The 15,185-nt window shown below is 38.9% G+C and overlaps 1 protein-coding gene across 2 annotated transcripts in view; it reads right to left on the bottom strand.

Annotated features, from left to right (window-relative positions):
• CPNE8 (copine 8) overlaps nt 1–15,185 on the bottom strand; it is a 280,364-nt gene that overhangs the window by 66,868 nt on the left and 198,311 nt on the right. For both annotated transcript variants that reach the window (XM_003825722.7, XM_063593096.1), the window contains 2 exons: nt 12,769–12,815; nt 1,907–2,088 (listed from right to left, as the gene is read on the bottom strand). In XM_003825722.7, the coding sequence (XP_003825770.1) occupies nt 1,907–2,088; nt 12,769–12,815 (229 nt within the window). The remainder of the gene's footprint in view (nt 1–1,906; nt 2,089–12,768; nt 12,816–15,185) is intronic.

The following is a 15,185-nucleotide window of genomic DNA, read 5'->3' as shown; positions in this document are numbered from 1 at the left end:
GAAGTCAGTAGGTTCAGTTGCCTGGTGAGGGCTGTATCCTCACATCGCAGAAGGCAGGACGAGCTGAGTAAGGCCTCTTTTATAAGGGCCTAATTTCATTCATGAGGGCGGAGCCCTCGCAGACTAACTAGCTCTTAAAGGCCTCACTTAATACTATTACATTAGCAGCACCTGAACTCTGGAGAGGACAGACTGAAACCACAGCAATATCTATCCTATATGTGTTTTAATTGGGCTCAAAGAACAAATTAATGCTGGGCACAGTGGCTCACACCTGCAGTCCCAGCACTTTGGGAGGCTGAGGCAGGCGAATTGCTTGAGCCCAGGAGTTTGAGACGAGCCTGGCCAACACAGCGAAACCCCATCTCTACTAAAAATACAAAAAATAGCCAGGTGTTATGCATGCCTGTAATCCTAGCTACTTGGGAAGCTGAGGCACGAGAACTGCTTGAACTGGGGAGGCAGAGGTTGCAGTGAGCTGAGATCTCACTACTGCACTCCAGCCTGGGCAACAGAGCAAGGCTCTGTCTCAAAAAACAAAAACAAAAACAAAAACAAATAAACCAAAAAAAAAAAAGTAAGGCACAAATCCTTCCTTAAGAATACAGGTTGAGTATCCCTTAGCTGAAACCAGGAGTGTTTCAAATTTGAATTTATTTCTTTGGATTTTAAAATATTTATATAATTACCAGTTGAGCCTCTCAAATATGAATATCCAAAATCCAAATTGCTCCGATGAGCGTTTCCTTTGAGTATCTTATTGAGTTCAAAAAGTTTCAGATTTTGGAACATTTACTTTTCTGATTTGGGAGGCTCAACCAGTATATATTTGTATAGGTTTGGTTACAAGGAATGAACACAGAGGCAGGAAAGGCAGCAAAGGAGAGAATTACAGAGACAGAGAAAGGGAAAAATTCAATGGTGAGAAGAAACATATGAAAGGAAAATTAATAAACCTCATTTAGTTTAACACAATTATTTCTTTTCTTAGGTTTTAAAAATTATGGTACATTACAGAGAGCCACACATTCTTTGATACTCTTCCCATTGAGAAGTGAAGGTTAATTCCTCTACCTTGAACCTGGGATGGTCTTAGTAACTTGCCTGACCAATAGGATGTTGCAGAAATAACATTTTGGGACTTCTAAGAATATGATATAAACATCCTTGGAGTTTCTGTCCTAGACTTTTAGATTACTCACCCTGGGAAAGCTGGCTGCTACATAAGAAATCTTGCTACAATGAGACCACTATACAGTTCTGAAGCCCTCCATAACTACAGAGACAGGCCATACGTAAAACAAGGGAGAGTTGTCCAGGCAACCCCAGCTTTTCAGCTATCCAAGCTCAGGCCCAAGACATGAATGAACATGAGCAAAGAAGTTATGTTAGGAGATATATCAGCCCCAGAAGACATAACATGGAGAAGATCTAAGGAATTCAAAAGACAGCCAGAACTAAGTTGAAAAATATGGCCCCAGTCACCAATTCCAGGCATCTCTAGCCATTCAAGTCACCTAAGCTGAGACTCCAGGTACTGCAAAGCAAAAATGCGCTATCTCCCATTATATTCTGCTTGAATTCCTGAGGCACAAATCATAAGCATAATAGAATGATATTGTTTGATATCTCTAAGTTTTAGGAAGATTTGTTAGCAAGCAATAGATAACCAAAATAGACCCCCATTTGTAAATCAGGTGGGTGCACTTCAGGTAGATTTATGGCTAAGCTATTTAGCTGTCCTTTTTTCCCATTAAGTTCACACTCCAAAGTCAATTACTTACCAAAATTAAGCTACAGTCAGTAAAGCTTGCTACTTGACTGACTAAAGAATAAGTACCAAAGCAATATTAAAAGGTCTAACATTAATTTTTCAAAACATCAAATCCTTTTGACAAATTCTTACCAAAGCAAATTCGTGAGATATCCTTCCATCTGGAGGCAGTTTTGCACCAAATCCTAGAGCTGGAAACATTTTATCACTGTCATAATCTTGAACAATTTCTCCCACTGCTTTTAGTGCCATACCATAGGCATTCAGTTGGTAAGGATTCATGTAGTGGAGGGAAGTGGGCTGAGCAGGGTTGCCTGATGACAGAACACATATTTCAAATATAAGCAATTAGGGTAAATACATTTAACAAAATTTTTCTTGGTGTCTATTTCAGAATGAAATATTCAAAATTATGTTTTTCTGCCTATATACAGTGTGTCAAATCATTTCTTTTTGGATGGGTATTAACACCGAAATATTTGTTATATTATATTAGACACATAGAAAGTTCTAAGATATGCCAAAGCATACGCAGAAGTTTTCAGAAATGATTCTTATTTTCAATTCCACAGGGTATTTTTGAGTTTTTGTTCCGGAAGTATAAAAGTACTTTTGTTAATCTTATTTTATTGTAACCTTTATTTTTAAACAAAATCATGTGCCTTTAGCTTGAATCCTTATGCCTATGGCAAGATGACCCAATAGATTTAATGGACTTCAATAATTATGAAGGCTTCCTATAAATAACTGAATATTTGAGAAGTATCCCAATTTAGCACTTAAAAAAGGGAAGCATAGTGATTTTCAAGTGCAGGCTGATTAAATATCTAGATCTAAAAAATTCTTCGCAACTTTCGAATGAGACATTAAGCTAGGAGCCAGAGGCCAGAGTCAAGTCTTGCCATTTGTATGGCAGCCTCTGTAAAATAAATCCTACCACTGTGTTTACCCGGAGGACAAAATGAGATTACATGTTTAAAAGTGATTAAAAATAATAAAGCACCATAAAATTGTAAGCTGAACTGCTGCAGTTATTATGGTCTGGGTCATCCACAAGGTTCTGAATTTCAAAATGCTTATACTGTGTAGGATGTTGCACTTGAATAGTGATGAAATTGAGAGAAAGTGTAATGTATTAATATGTGCTGCCACTCAAACACATTGAAATTCACAACAAGTTGCCCTAATTACCAGCATAAAGGCAGCCTGAAAGTCCATTTGGTTCCTTAAATGAAAATGGAAAGTTAAATGAGACTTGTAGCAGTATATGAAGCTCAATTTTACGTTAAAGCATTGTCTGAAGAAGAAAAGCCTCAGGGCATAGTTTTTCTGATAAGGAAAAAAAGTAACAAAAGCACTTGAGATCCAGAGAGAAACAAAATAAAGATCTCCCCTTGGGTTATTTGACAGGTAATTATACACATAATATTTTTGTCCTAAAAACAATTAATTGAACTTTTTAAATTTTATATTTCCAAGAGTTACCAGCGTTCAAGGGCTGGCTCCACATAACAAAATCACTAAAAAAGTATCTTCTTACCAAAATGGCCTTATGTTCCCCTCAACTTGACTAAACTTGTAGAAAGTTTCTTCCTGACTCCTCTCCCTCTCCCTCTCCCTCTCCCTCTCCCCATTATCTCCCTCTCCCTCTCCCTCTCCCCACTATCTCCCTCTCCCTCTCTTTCCACGGTCTCCCACTGATGCCGAGCCGAAGCTGGACTGTACTGCTGCCATCTTGGCTCACTGCAGCCTCCCTGCCTGATTCTCCTGCCTCAGCCTGCCGAGTGCCTGCGATTGCAGGTGCGCGCCACCACGCCTGACTGGTTTTCGTATTTTTTTGGTGGAGACGGGGTTTCACTGTGTTGGCCGGGCTGGTCTCCAGCTCCTAACTGCGAGTGGTCCGCCAGCCTCAGCCTCCCGAGGTGCCGGGATTGCAGACGGAGTCTCGTTCACTCAGTGCTCAATGGTGCCCAGGCTGGAGTGCAGTGGCATAATCTCGGCTCGCTACAACCTCCACCTCCCAGCCGCCTGCCTTGGCCTCCCAAAGTGCTGAGATTGCAGCCTCTGCCCGGCCGCCACCCCGTCTGGGAAGTGAGGAGCGTCTCTGCCTGGCCGCCCATCATCTGGGACGTGAGGAGCCCCTCTGCCTGGCTACCCAGTCTGGAAAGTGAGGAGCGTCTCTGCCCGGCCGCCATCCCATCTAGGAAGTGAGGAGCGCCTCTTCCCGGCCGCCATCCCATCTAGGAAGGGAGGAGCGTCTCTGCCCAGCTGCCCATCGTCTGAGATGTGGGGAGCGCCTCTGCCCCGCCGCCCCCTCTGGGATGTGAGGAGCGCCTCTACCTGGCCGCGACCCCATCTGGGAGGTGAGGAGCGTCTCTGCCCAGCCGCCCCGTCTGAGAAGTGAGGAGACCCTCCGCCTGGCAACCGCCCCATATGAGAAGTGAGGAGCCCCTCTGCCCGGCAGCCACCCCGTCTGGGAAATGAGGAGCGTCTCTGCCCGGCAGCCACCACATCCGGGAGGGAGGTGGGGGGGTCAGCCCCCCGCCCGGCCAGCTGCCCCGTCCAGGAGGGAGGTGGGGGGTTCAGCCCCCCGCCCGGCCAGCCGCCCCGTCCGGGAGGTGAGGGGTGCCTCTGCCCGGCTGCCCCTACTGGGAAGTGAGGAGCCCCTCTGCCCAGCCACCACCCCATCTGGGAGGTGTACCCAACAGCTCATTGAGAACGGGCCATGATGACAATGGCGGTTTTGTGGAATAGAAAGGGGGGAAAGGCGGGGAAAGGATTGAGAAATCGGATGGTTGCCATGTCTGTGTAGAAAGAGATAGACACGGGAGACTTTTCATTTTGTTCTGTACTAAGAAAAATTCTTCTGCCTTGTGATCCTGTTGATCGGTGACCTTACCCCCAACCCTGTGCTCTCTGAAACATGTGCTGTGTCCACTCAGGGTTAAATGGATTAAGGGTGGTGCAAGATGTGCTTTGTTAAACAGATGCTTGAAGGCAGCATGCTCCTTAAGAGTCATCACCACTCCCTAATCTCAAGTACCCAGGGACACAAACACTGCGGAAGGCCGCAGGGTCCTCTGCATAGGAAAACCAGAGACCTTTGTTAACTTGTTTATCTGCTGACCCTCCCTCCACTATTGTCCTATGACCCTGCCAAATCCCCCTCTGTGAGAAACACCCAAGAATGATCAATAAAAAAAAAAAAGAAAAAAGAAAAAAGAAAGTTTCTTCCTGACTATAAGACCCTGACCGCTCTTACAGCTCTCACTTTAGAAAACTTGCAATTGTAAATTCTTCCTCTGCCCCTTTGAGATGTAAATCTTCTACAACCAAGGAGTATCTTTCTCAAGGACATGGAAGGCATCCCTTTGAAATATAAACATCAAGAAAAACAGCAGCCCTATCTTCCAGTCTCCGTGAGAAGATAGAAGCCTAACTTCAATAAGCACCAATTAGCAAACAGAGATGGCCTAAGCACACAAACCAACTTCCGGGCTAATGTCCTCTAGGACTTTTCCAGTAGCTCACCTCAGCAAGCACAAACACTCCAACCTTTTGTTTTGGAGTAGTTGAGTTCAATTTTTGTCCTCTGTTGTAACAGTCTTGACCCCTTTGCAATGGTCTTAAATAAAGCCTTTCTTGCCTTTTTAATGTGTCCAGTGTGATTTTTCTTTGACACTTTCTTCTAAAGTAGGGACTTTGCCACTTGATCCAAAGCCCAGTGGAATCAGAGATTAAAAAATACCATTACTAGACTAAATGGTTATTTAACACAACTCTCATGCCTGAAATCCTAGCACTCTGGGAGGCTGAGGCAGGTGGACAGCTTGAGCCCAGGAGTTTGCAACCAGCCTGGCCAACATGGTGAAACCCTGCCTCTACAAAAAATACAAAAATCAGCTGGGTGTGGTGGCATGTGCCTGTAGTCTCAGCTGCTCAGGAAGCTGAGATGTGGGAGATCACTTGAGTCCGGGAGGTCAAGGGTGCAGTGAGCCCCTGATAGTGTCACTGTACTCCAGCCTGAGCAACAGAGCAAGACCCTGTCTCAAAAACAAACACAAACAAACAAACGAACGCTTCTCCCAACTCTCAAACTCGCAAATATAGAAGAGTTTTAATCCAATGGTGACAATATGGCAAATACTTTTACTTCACTATGAAAACTGTAAATAAAAAAATATAATTAATACCCCAGAACATTTAAACATTTTAACCTAACATGCATAGCTGGGCCCTTTGTACCCATACAAAGATGTCACCTACCTCTTTCCAGCATCTTCCTCTACACCAGTCTCGTCACATTACTGCTAATGATACTTTCCCTCCCACCTCTACCTCTCAAGTTGCCACCCTGTCCTGAAATTCACCTTCTCCTCCTCCAACTTATGTCTCACACATACTAGACAACCCTTTTTGTTTATTCCAGCCCTTATTGTCTTTTCTCTTATACTGTTATGGATCTTGTGTTCTATACCAAAAAAAAAAAAAAAAATGGCAATTTAAAGTATTGAGTCAACTCCTTGAGTCTGGGACAGTGTTTGTATTTCCTCTGTATCTGCAAAGATGCTTTTAAACAATGAATTTGTAGTAGGTTAATAACATTGGGGACCAACTGATAGCCATAATAATTATAACACGGAACTTAACATGTATTGACAATTTTATATCATAGCTCACTTAACCCTTTCAACAAACTGACAATATGTATACTTTTGTTATACTCAATATTATCAAAATTATATCTGATTTTGCTTTGGAGATGTACTATGCCTTTGTAAGAAACTCACCGTTCAATAGAATATTTTTAAGAGTTTATTGAGACATAATGGCATAAGTTATGTATTAACCATTTAAAATATATAATTCAGCTGGGCATGGTGGCTCATGCCTGTAATCCCAGCACTTTGGGAGGCCAAGGTGGGTGGATCGCTTTGAGCTCAGGAATTCAAGACCAGCCTAGGCAACATGGCAAAATCTCGTCTTTACAAAAAACACACAAATTAGCCAGGAGTTGGTGGCATGTGCCTGTAGTCCCAGCTACTTGGGAGGCCGAGGCTGGAGAATCACTTGAGCCCTGGAAGTGGAGGTTGCAGTGAGCTGAGATTGCACCACTGTACTCCAGCCTGGGCGACAGAGTGAGATCCCCCATCTCAAAAAACAAAACAAAACAAAGAACAATTCAATGATTGTTACTATATTCATAGTTATGTGCAATCATCACTATAGTTAATTTCAGAACATTTTTATCACTTCAAAAAGAAACCGTACCCATTAGTTACCACCCTAGCCCTAAATAATCACTAATCGTCTTTTTGTCTCCATTGATTTGTCTCTTCTTGACAGTTCATAAAAAAAGAATCACATAATATGTGATCTTTTGTAACTAGCTGCTTTCACTTAGCTTATAGATCTCAACAACCATCTACCTTGTAGCCTGCATGTATTAGTGCTTTATTTTTGTTTATTGCAGAATAGTATTCCATTGTATGGATTTTATCATTTATCACTTATTAGACATTTGGGTTGCTTCCACATTTGGCATATTATGCTGTTATATATATTCACGTATAAGTTTTTGTGCTGACATGTTTTTAAGTCTCTTGAGTATATATCTAGGAATGAAATTGCTGGGTCATATGGTAACTCTATATTTAACTTAGAAAAGTGTTTTTCTAAAGTGGCTGTACAATTTTACATTCCCACTGATATAGTTTGGATGTTTGTCCCCTCCAAATCTCAATGTTGGTGATGGGGACTGGTGGGAGGTGTTTAGGTCATGGGGTAGGATCCCCCATGAATGGCTTGGTACCATCTTCCTAGTAATGAGGGAGTTCTCACTCTGTTAGTTCACGTGAGAGGTGGTTGCTAAAAGGAGCATGGTACCTCCTCCTCTATCTCTCTCTCTCTTGCTCCCACCATGTAATATGCTGACTGCCCCTTTGCATTCCATCATGATTGAAAGCTTCCTGGGCCTCACCAGAAGCCAAGCAAATGCTGGTGCCATGCTTATACAGCCTGCAGAACTGTGAGCTAAATAAACCTACTTTCTTTATAAATTACCCAGTCTCAGGTATTCCTTTACAGCAATGCAAATGAAACAACACAATCACAAACAATGTTACGAGGATTCTGATTTCTTCATATCATCACCAGCACTTGTTATTTGACTGTTTTCTTACAGTCACCCTAGTGGGTATGAAATGATATCTCATTATAGTTTCGATTTGGATTTCCTGATGCCTAAGTTGGCCAAGAATCATTTCATGTGTTTATAGGCCACTTGTATATCCTTCTTTGGAGAAATATCTATTTAGATCCTTTGCCCACTTTTAACATTGGATTATTTGTCTTTTTACTGAATTGTAAGTTATTTATATATTCTAGATTCAAGTCCCTCATGAGAGGTATGATTTGCAAACATTTTTTCCATTTTGGGGGATGTCTTTTCATTTTCTTGATAGTGCCCTTCAAAGCATAAAAAGTTTTGATTTTGAAGTTCATTTTATCTATTTTGTTGTTGTTGTTGCTCATGAGTTTGGTATCTTATTTAAGAATCAACTGCCAAATCCAAGGTCATGAAGATGCATCCCTATGTTTTCTTCTGAGAATTATATAGCATTAGCTTTTACATTTAAGTATTTGACCCATTTTGAGTTAATTTTTGTATGCGAGGGAAGAGTCCAACTTCCTGCTTTTGCATGTGGCTATCCAGTTGTCCCAGCACCATTTGCTAAGACCAGTCTTCCCCCGTTGCATTGTTTTGGTATTCTTCTTGAAATCAGTTGACCTTAGACATCAGGGTTTACTTTTGCAAACTTGTATCCATTTCATTGATCTGAATAATCATCTTTATGCCAGAAGACACTGTCTTAATTACTGTTGCTTTGTAGTAAGTTTTAAAAGTGAGAAATGTTGACTCTTCCTACTTCAATGTTCTTTTTCAAGTTTGTTTTAGCTCTTCTGGGTCCTTTGCAATTTCATATTAATTTCCATATGAATTTCCTCCAAAAAGTCCTTTCAGACTTTGATAAAGATTGCTTTAAATAAATTTCATATTAATTTCCATATGAATTTCTTCCAAAACATCCTTTCAGATTTTGATAAAGATTGCTTTAAATCTGTAGATCACTCTGGGGAATAGTGCCACCTTAACAATGTGGAGTTTTCTAATCCAAAAGCATGGCTGGTTTCTCTCTTTATTTTCATTTTTAATTTATTTCAACAATGTTTTTTTCAGAAAATAATTTGCACTTATCTTGTTTCAGAGTTGTTGGACTATAAGTTTTGCACTTCTTTTCTCTTGTTTTCCATTCTTTTAACCATATTTCTTTATTTTATGAACAGGTATTCACAATCTCACTATCAGTATACTATAAAAAGATTTCCATAAAGAAGTTGCTCTCTAATGTTCTTAGTTCACCTAATTCACTGGTGCTAGTCACCTTTTGTTAGTTCATTGTGTATACTTCTAATATTTATGCATTTATATTGTTATGTGCCCCGATCCTTATGTAAAGGACAGCACACTGATAACTGATAACTCTGTTCTCTACTTTGCTATTTTCATTTAACAATATATCTTAGAAGTCTTTCCATATTAGTAGAAAGAATGGTCCACTTTCCTTTCTTCTCTCTTTTTCCCCTACCCTTCCTTCCTTCCTTCCTTCCTTCCTTCCTTCCTTCCTTCCTTTCCCTCATTCTTACCTTTTGGTGGCTGCATAGTGTTTCATTCTGTGGCCGAACCACAGTCTATTTCACCAGTACCCAGCTAAGGTACTCTATGAAGCTTTCTAAACTTTTTTTTTTTTTACAAATTACTATGAACTATAGCATTTTCTGCGAGTGCAGGTAAATCTGTATTATATATATTTCCAGAAGAAGAATTGCTAGTTAAATTTATTCGTAAGTATAATATTCCTTTTGATACTATGATAAAGGAAATTGTTTTCTGAATTTCATTTTCTAATTGTTTCTTGGAAGTGCATAAAAAGAACTGAGTTTTATATATTGATCTTCTATCCTGCAAACTTGCTGAACTTATTTATTGGTTATAGTAGATTTTCAGTGGATTCTTTAGGATATCCTATATACAAGATCATGCCATCTGCAATAAGGATACTTTTATTTCTCTCCTTCTTATCCAGATATTTTGTATTTAGTTTTCTTGCCTAATGGTCTTGGCTACAACCTCCAGTATAATGTTGGATAGAAGAGGTGGGAGCATACATTTTTGTCTTGTTTTTCATCTCAAGACGAAAATGTTAAGCTTTTCACCACTAAGTATCATGTTATTTGTGGACTTTACATAGATTCCCTCGCCAGGTTAGGAAGTCCCCTTCTTTTTTTTTTTTTTTTTTTTTTTTTTTTGAGATGGAGTCTTGCTCTGTCACCCAAGCTGGAGTGCAACAGCATGATCTCGGCTCACTGCAACCTCCGCCTCCCAGGTTCAAGCGATTCTCCTGTCTCAGCCTCCCTAGTAGCTGGGATTACAGGCGTGTGACAACATGCCTGGCTAATTTTTTGTATTTTAGTAGAGACGGGTTTTCACCATGTTGCCCAGGCTGGTCTCAAGCAATCCACCCGCCTCGGCCTCCCAAACTGCTAGGAATACAGGCGTGAGCCACTGAGCCTGGCCAGGAAGTCCCCTTCTATTTCTAGTTTGTGGAGTGTTTTCAACGTGAAAGTGCACCGGACTTTGTAAAATGCTTTTCCTGCATCAGTTGAGATGATCATGTGGTTTCTGTGTTTTCTTCTATCGACAGGGTGTTGATAATGGTTTGGCTGTGTCCCCACCCAAATTTCATCTTGAATTGTAGCTCCCATAATTCCCATGTGCCATGGGAGAGGCCAGGTGGGAGGTAATTGAATCATGGAGGTGGGTCTTTCCCATACTGTTCTCATAATAGTGAATAAGTCTCATAAGATCTGATGGTCTTATAAAGGGGAGTTCCCTTGCAAATGCTCTCTTGCCTGCCACCATGTAAGACATAACTTTGCTCCTCATTCTCCTTCTGTCATGATTGTGAGGCCTCCCTAGCCATGTAGAACTGTGAGTGAATTAAACCTGTTTCCTTTATAAATTACCCAGTCTTGGGTATATCTTTATTAGCAGCATGAGAGAAGACTAATACAGGTAGGTTATGTTATTTGATTTTTCAGTATTAAAAATCCTCTCATTGCAAGGACAAATCTTACTTTGTTTGAGTGTGTAATTCTCTTGGTATCAAGATAATATTAACCTCACAAAATGAGCTGGGAAGTAACCTTCTTTCACATTTCAGAAGAGTTTGTGAAGAACTGGTATTAATTCCTCTTCAGATAGTTGTTAGAATTTACCAGTGAAGCTACCTGGCCCTGGGTTCAGATTAACTTTGTGGGTAGTCTTTTAAAAACTACTAATTTAGTCATTTTACTTGTTATAGGTCTACTCTGATTACCTGTTTCTTCTCAAGTCAATGTTTCTTCTCAAGTCAAAAATGTTTGTCTTTTTATTTAATAATTTCTTGCTTATCTTAGTTGTTGTGCTAGTATTCATCAGTGAACACAATCTTTAAAAATTTAAAAATTTTAAGGCAGTTGGATTTTAGGTATTTTTTCTTTTTGTTTGTTTGTTTGTTTGATTTTGTTTTGTTTTTGAGATGGAGTCTCACTGTCACCCAGTTTGGAGTACAGTGGCACAATCTTGGCTCACTGTAACCTCTACCTCTTGGGTTCAAGTGATTCTCCTGCCTCAGCCTCCTGAGTAGCTGGGACTGCAGGTGTGTGCCACCACGTTTGGCTAATTTTTGCATTTTTAGTAGAGATGGGGTTTCACCATGTTGGCCACACTGGTCTCAAACTACTGACCTCAGGTGATCTGCCCGCCTCAGCCTCCCAAAGTGCTGGTATTACAGGCATGAGCCACCATGCCTGGCCTTAGGTATTATTTCTATGTTCTATATTATGCTGAATAAAACACGAGTAAAAATAATTAATTGGAAGCCATAATGTTGCAGAAAGAACGTGACATGCAGTGAAAGCTGAATTAGAGTCTGGTCTTATCTGTAGTTCTAACTCTAGAACTAACAAGTCAAGTGTGTTTATTAGTAAAAATATTTCCTGGATCTGAGTGTCCTCACTTGTATAAGAAGAAGGTTCAATTAAGTGACCTCTAAGGTACTTTCTTCCCTAAAATTTCTATTGTTTTGTAAAACGTGAATGATTGTGAAATAAAAATGAAATAAAAAGAATATAAGGTGGGATCCATAGACAATAAGCCATTTGAAAGAAAAAATAGACAAATACAAACTAGTGGCAACTTCTGGTAAAAGTTACATAATGAAGTTAACATTCTGATGATACATAATAACTAATTTCAAATGATTGTTCTGTTTGAAATAAAGTTGCTTCAAAATAAAAGCCCACTATCGTTTTTTCTTAAAAGGTTTAATACATAAATTATGAATATCCATACATGGGCTGTTATATATCAGTCCCTCTGAGTGAATTAGATATTAATGTGTTAACATAAGTAATTATTAAAAATTAATAATTGAGTAAAAGTGAACCAACTTTATAAAGGACAGATACTGTTGAATTACATTTATATAAATTCATACATACAAAAGTACTATAAAAATGAGGATTATAACTTAATACACTTCAGAATTATAGTTATAGATGGAAAAGAACAGAGGGTAGGAGAATGGGTCAGAGATACAATAGGCTTCAGTACAGCTAAAATTTGTATTATTTTAAACACATGTAAAACAATGACAATATTTCAGTATATAATAAATCTGAATGAGACTATTAGCATTTTTGTTATATTATTTCTAGTCTTTTGTATATTTGAACTATTTCACAACATTAAAAAGAAAGAAAAAATTATGTAAATTTTATATGGAAAACTTCAGAAGTATGGAAATATAGAAATAAATTAACACTTATGAAAATATAATTTTTCATGTAATTGCTGATGATTTTTATCAGGGGATAATCAAAACACTCACCGTTTGATGCTGTAAAATCAATAGCCACTGTGAAATTGATTTGCGTCCTGGAATAGAAGTAAACAAGACTCATTAATAATGAAATAACCTGATAAAAGGCGTTTCTTTTCCATTTCGGTTATATTTTTTAATGTCACTGATTTTCTCAAACGTTAATTAAGAGCAATATATTATAGTACATATTGGATAGCATCAGATAGGCAGTTTTACATGGTAAGAACTTGGCAAAAATATATTTATAGTTACATATATTTATAGTCACATACAATGAAAACTAAAGTCTCAGGAATAAAAGTAGTTCCTATTTTGGAGTAAGTAAGTAACTCATAACAAAGTAGTCAAACTGCAAATAATTATTTTCCAGCCTCAATGCCATCATGTATTATTAATTTATGTTTCCAAAATTGTTCTGTAGTAATCGTGAAATTAGCATGTCCTTTAAAGTGTTGCATTGCTAAAATCATCTCTAATAATGTCATTCCTTAAACTAATTCTTTTTGACAATCCCCCAAACACACGATTTTCTCCAGCATCCCTTCCTGATAAAACCCTCAAGAAGCTAGGCATTGAAGGAACACTCCACGAAATAATAAGGGCCATCTATGACAAATTCACAGCCAACATCATACGGAATGGGCAAAAACTGGAAACAACCCTCTTGAGAACTGGAACAAGTCAAGGATGCCCACTCTCACCACTCCTATTCCACATAGTACTGGAAGAGCTGGCCAATCAGGCAAGAGAAAGAAATAAAAGGCATCCAAATGGGAAAATAAGTCAAACTATCTTTCTTCACACACCACTCGATTCTATACCTAGAAAATCCTAAATACTACACTAAAAGGCTCCTGGAACTGATAAATTCTGCAAAGTTTCAGGATACAAAATCATGTACAAAAATCAGTAGCTTGTTTATATACCAATAATGCTCAAGCTGAGGGCCAAATGAAGAATGCAATCCCATTCACAAGAGTGACACACATACACACAAATATCTAGAATAAATCTAACCGAGGGAGTGAAAATCTAACCATGGAAAAAGCCACAAAAAAGAATAAAGTCATGCCCTTTGCAGCAACTTGGATATAGCTGGAGGCCGATACCCTAGGCAAATCAATGCAGGGACAGAAAGCAAACACCACGTATTCTTCCTAATAAGTGTGAGCTAAACATTGGGTACTCATGGACATAAAGATGGCAACAACAGACACTGGGGACTACTAGAGGAGAGATGGAAGAAGGGTGGCTTGAGGGCTGAAAAATGAACTGTTGGGTACTATGCTCAGTACCTGGGTGACAGGATCATTTGTAACCTTAACCTCAGCATCACACAATATATCCAGGTAACAAACATGCACATGTAATTCTTGAATCTAAAATAAAAGTTAGAAAAAGAAACACACAGGATTTTCTTTTGCTTTCTTCAGAAATGAAGTATTTCAGACACTAGTCTCCCATTGCTTACAGCATTTCTCTTTGTGTGTTTGTGTGTATATGTATGTGTGCGTGTGTGTGTGTGTATTTACAGATATAGATAAATACAGATATATACTGATTGATAAAATATGTTACAAAATGCTCCTCAACTTGCAGTGGGGTTACATCCTGATAAATCAACTGTAAGTTGAAAATATTTTCAGTCAAAAATGCATTTAAATACCTAAACTAAGGAAAGTCATAGCTTACTCTAGCCTATTTTATTGTGTTCCGAACACTTCCATTAGCCTATAGTTGGGCAAAATAATCTGGCAACACAGTACACTGTGGAGCATCAGTTGTTTACCCAGTGATCGTGTGGCTGATTGGGAGCTGTGGCCACCGTCCAGCATCAGGAGAGAGTATCATGCTGCTTTTCTTTCTACTAAATGTGTATTGATTTTGCACTATGGTAAAGAAAAATCTTGTGGAATTATTGTAAGCTGAGGACCATCTGTGTGTGTGTGTGTGTGTGTGTGTGTATGTATGTGTATATATATGTGTATATATATATATATTTAAATTTCGGCACATGGTTGTTACCCAAAGTTATTTTAGTGAATTAGTTTAGTTTTTTTTTTTTTTTTTTGCTGATGGAAACTAATGAGGTAGTGGCAGTCACATAAGAAATTCACTTTTTTGAGTATACCTATGACTCCATATGTAATTCCATCTCTTTCTTACCAGGGAAAATATACAAACACAAATACATAACAATGCTATAAATACTGTAATAACCTGGAATCACATCTAATCTACAAAATAATTTTTAATTAAAAAGTAAATCATCTGAAAACATGAGTACTTTATTTTTTAGCAACAAATTACTTTTGACACACAGCACAATTGATTTAACACTTCCAATTTTGGAACTATTGGATAAACAACGATGGGATTTAAATACAGCAATCTGATTCTGCTATTACAGCATAGGGTCCCTT

The sequence above is a fragment of the Pan paniscus genome, chromosome 10, assembly GCF_029289425.2.
Source record: "Pan paniscus chromosome 10, NHGRI_mPanPan1-v2.0_pri, whole genome shotgun sequence".
In the NCBI taxonomy this organism is placed as follows: Eukaryota; Metazoa; Chordata; class Mammalia; order Primates; family Hominidae; genus Pan; species Pan paniscus.
Note: the sequence above shows the minus strand (reverse complement) of the source record. Positions and strands in the feature narration are given on the sequence as shown.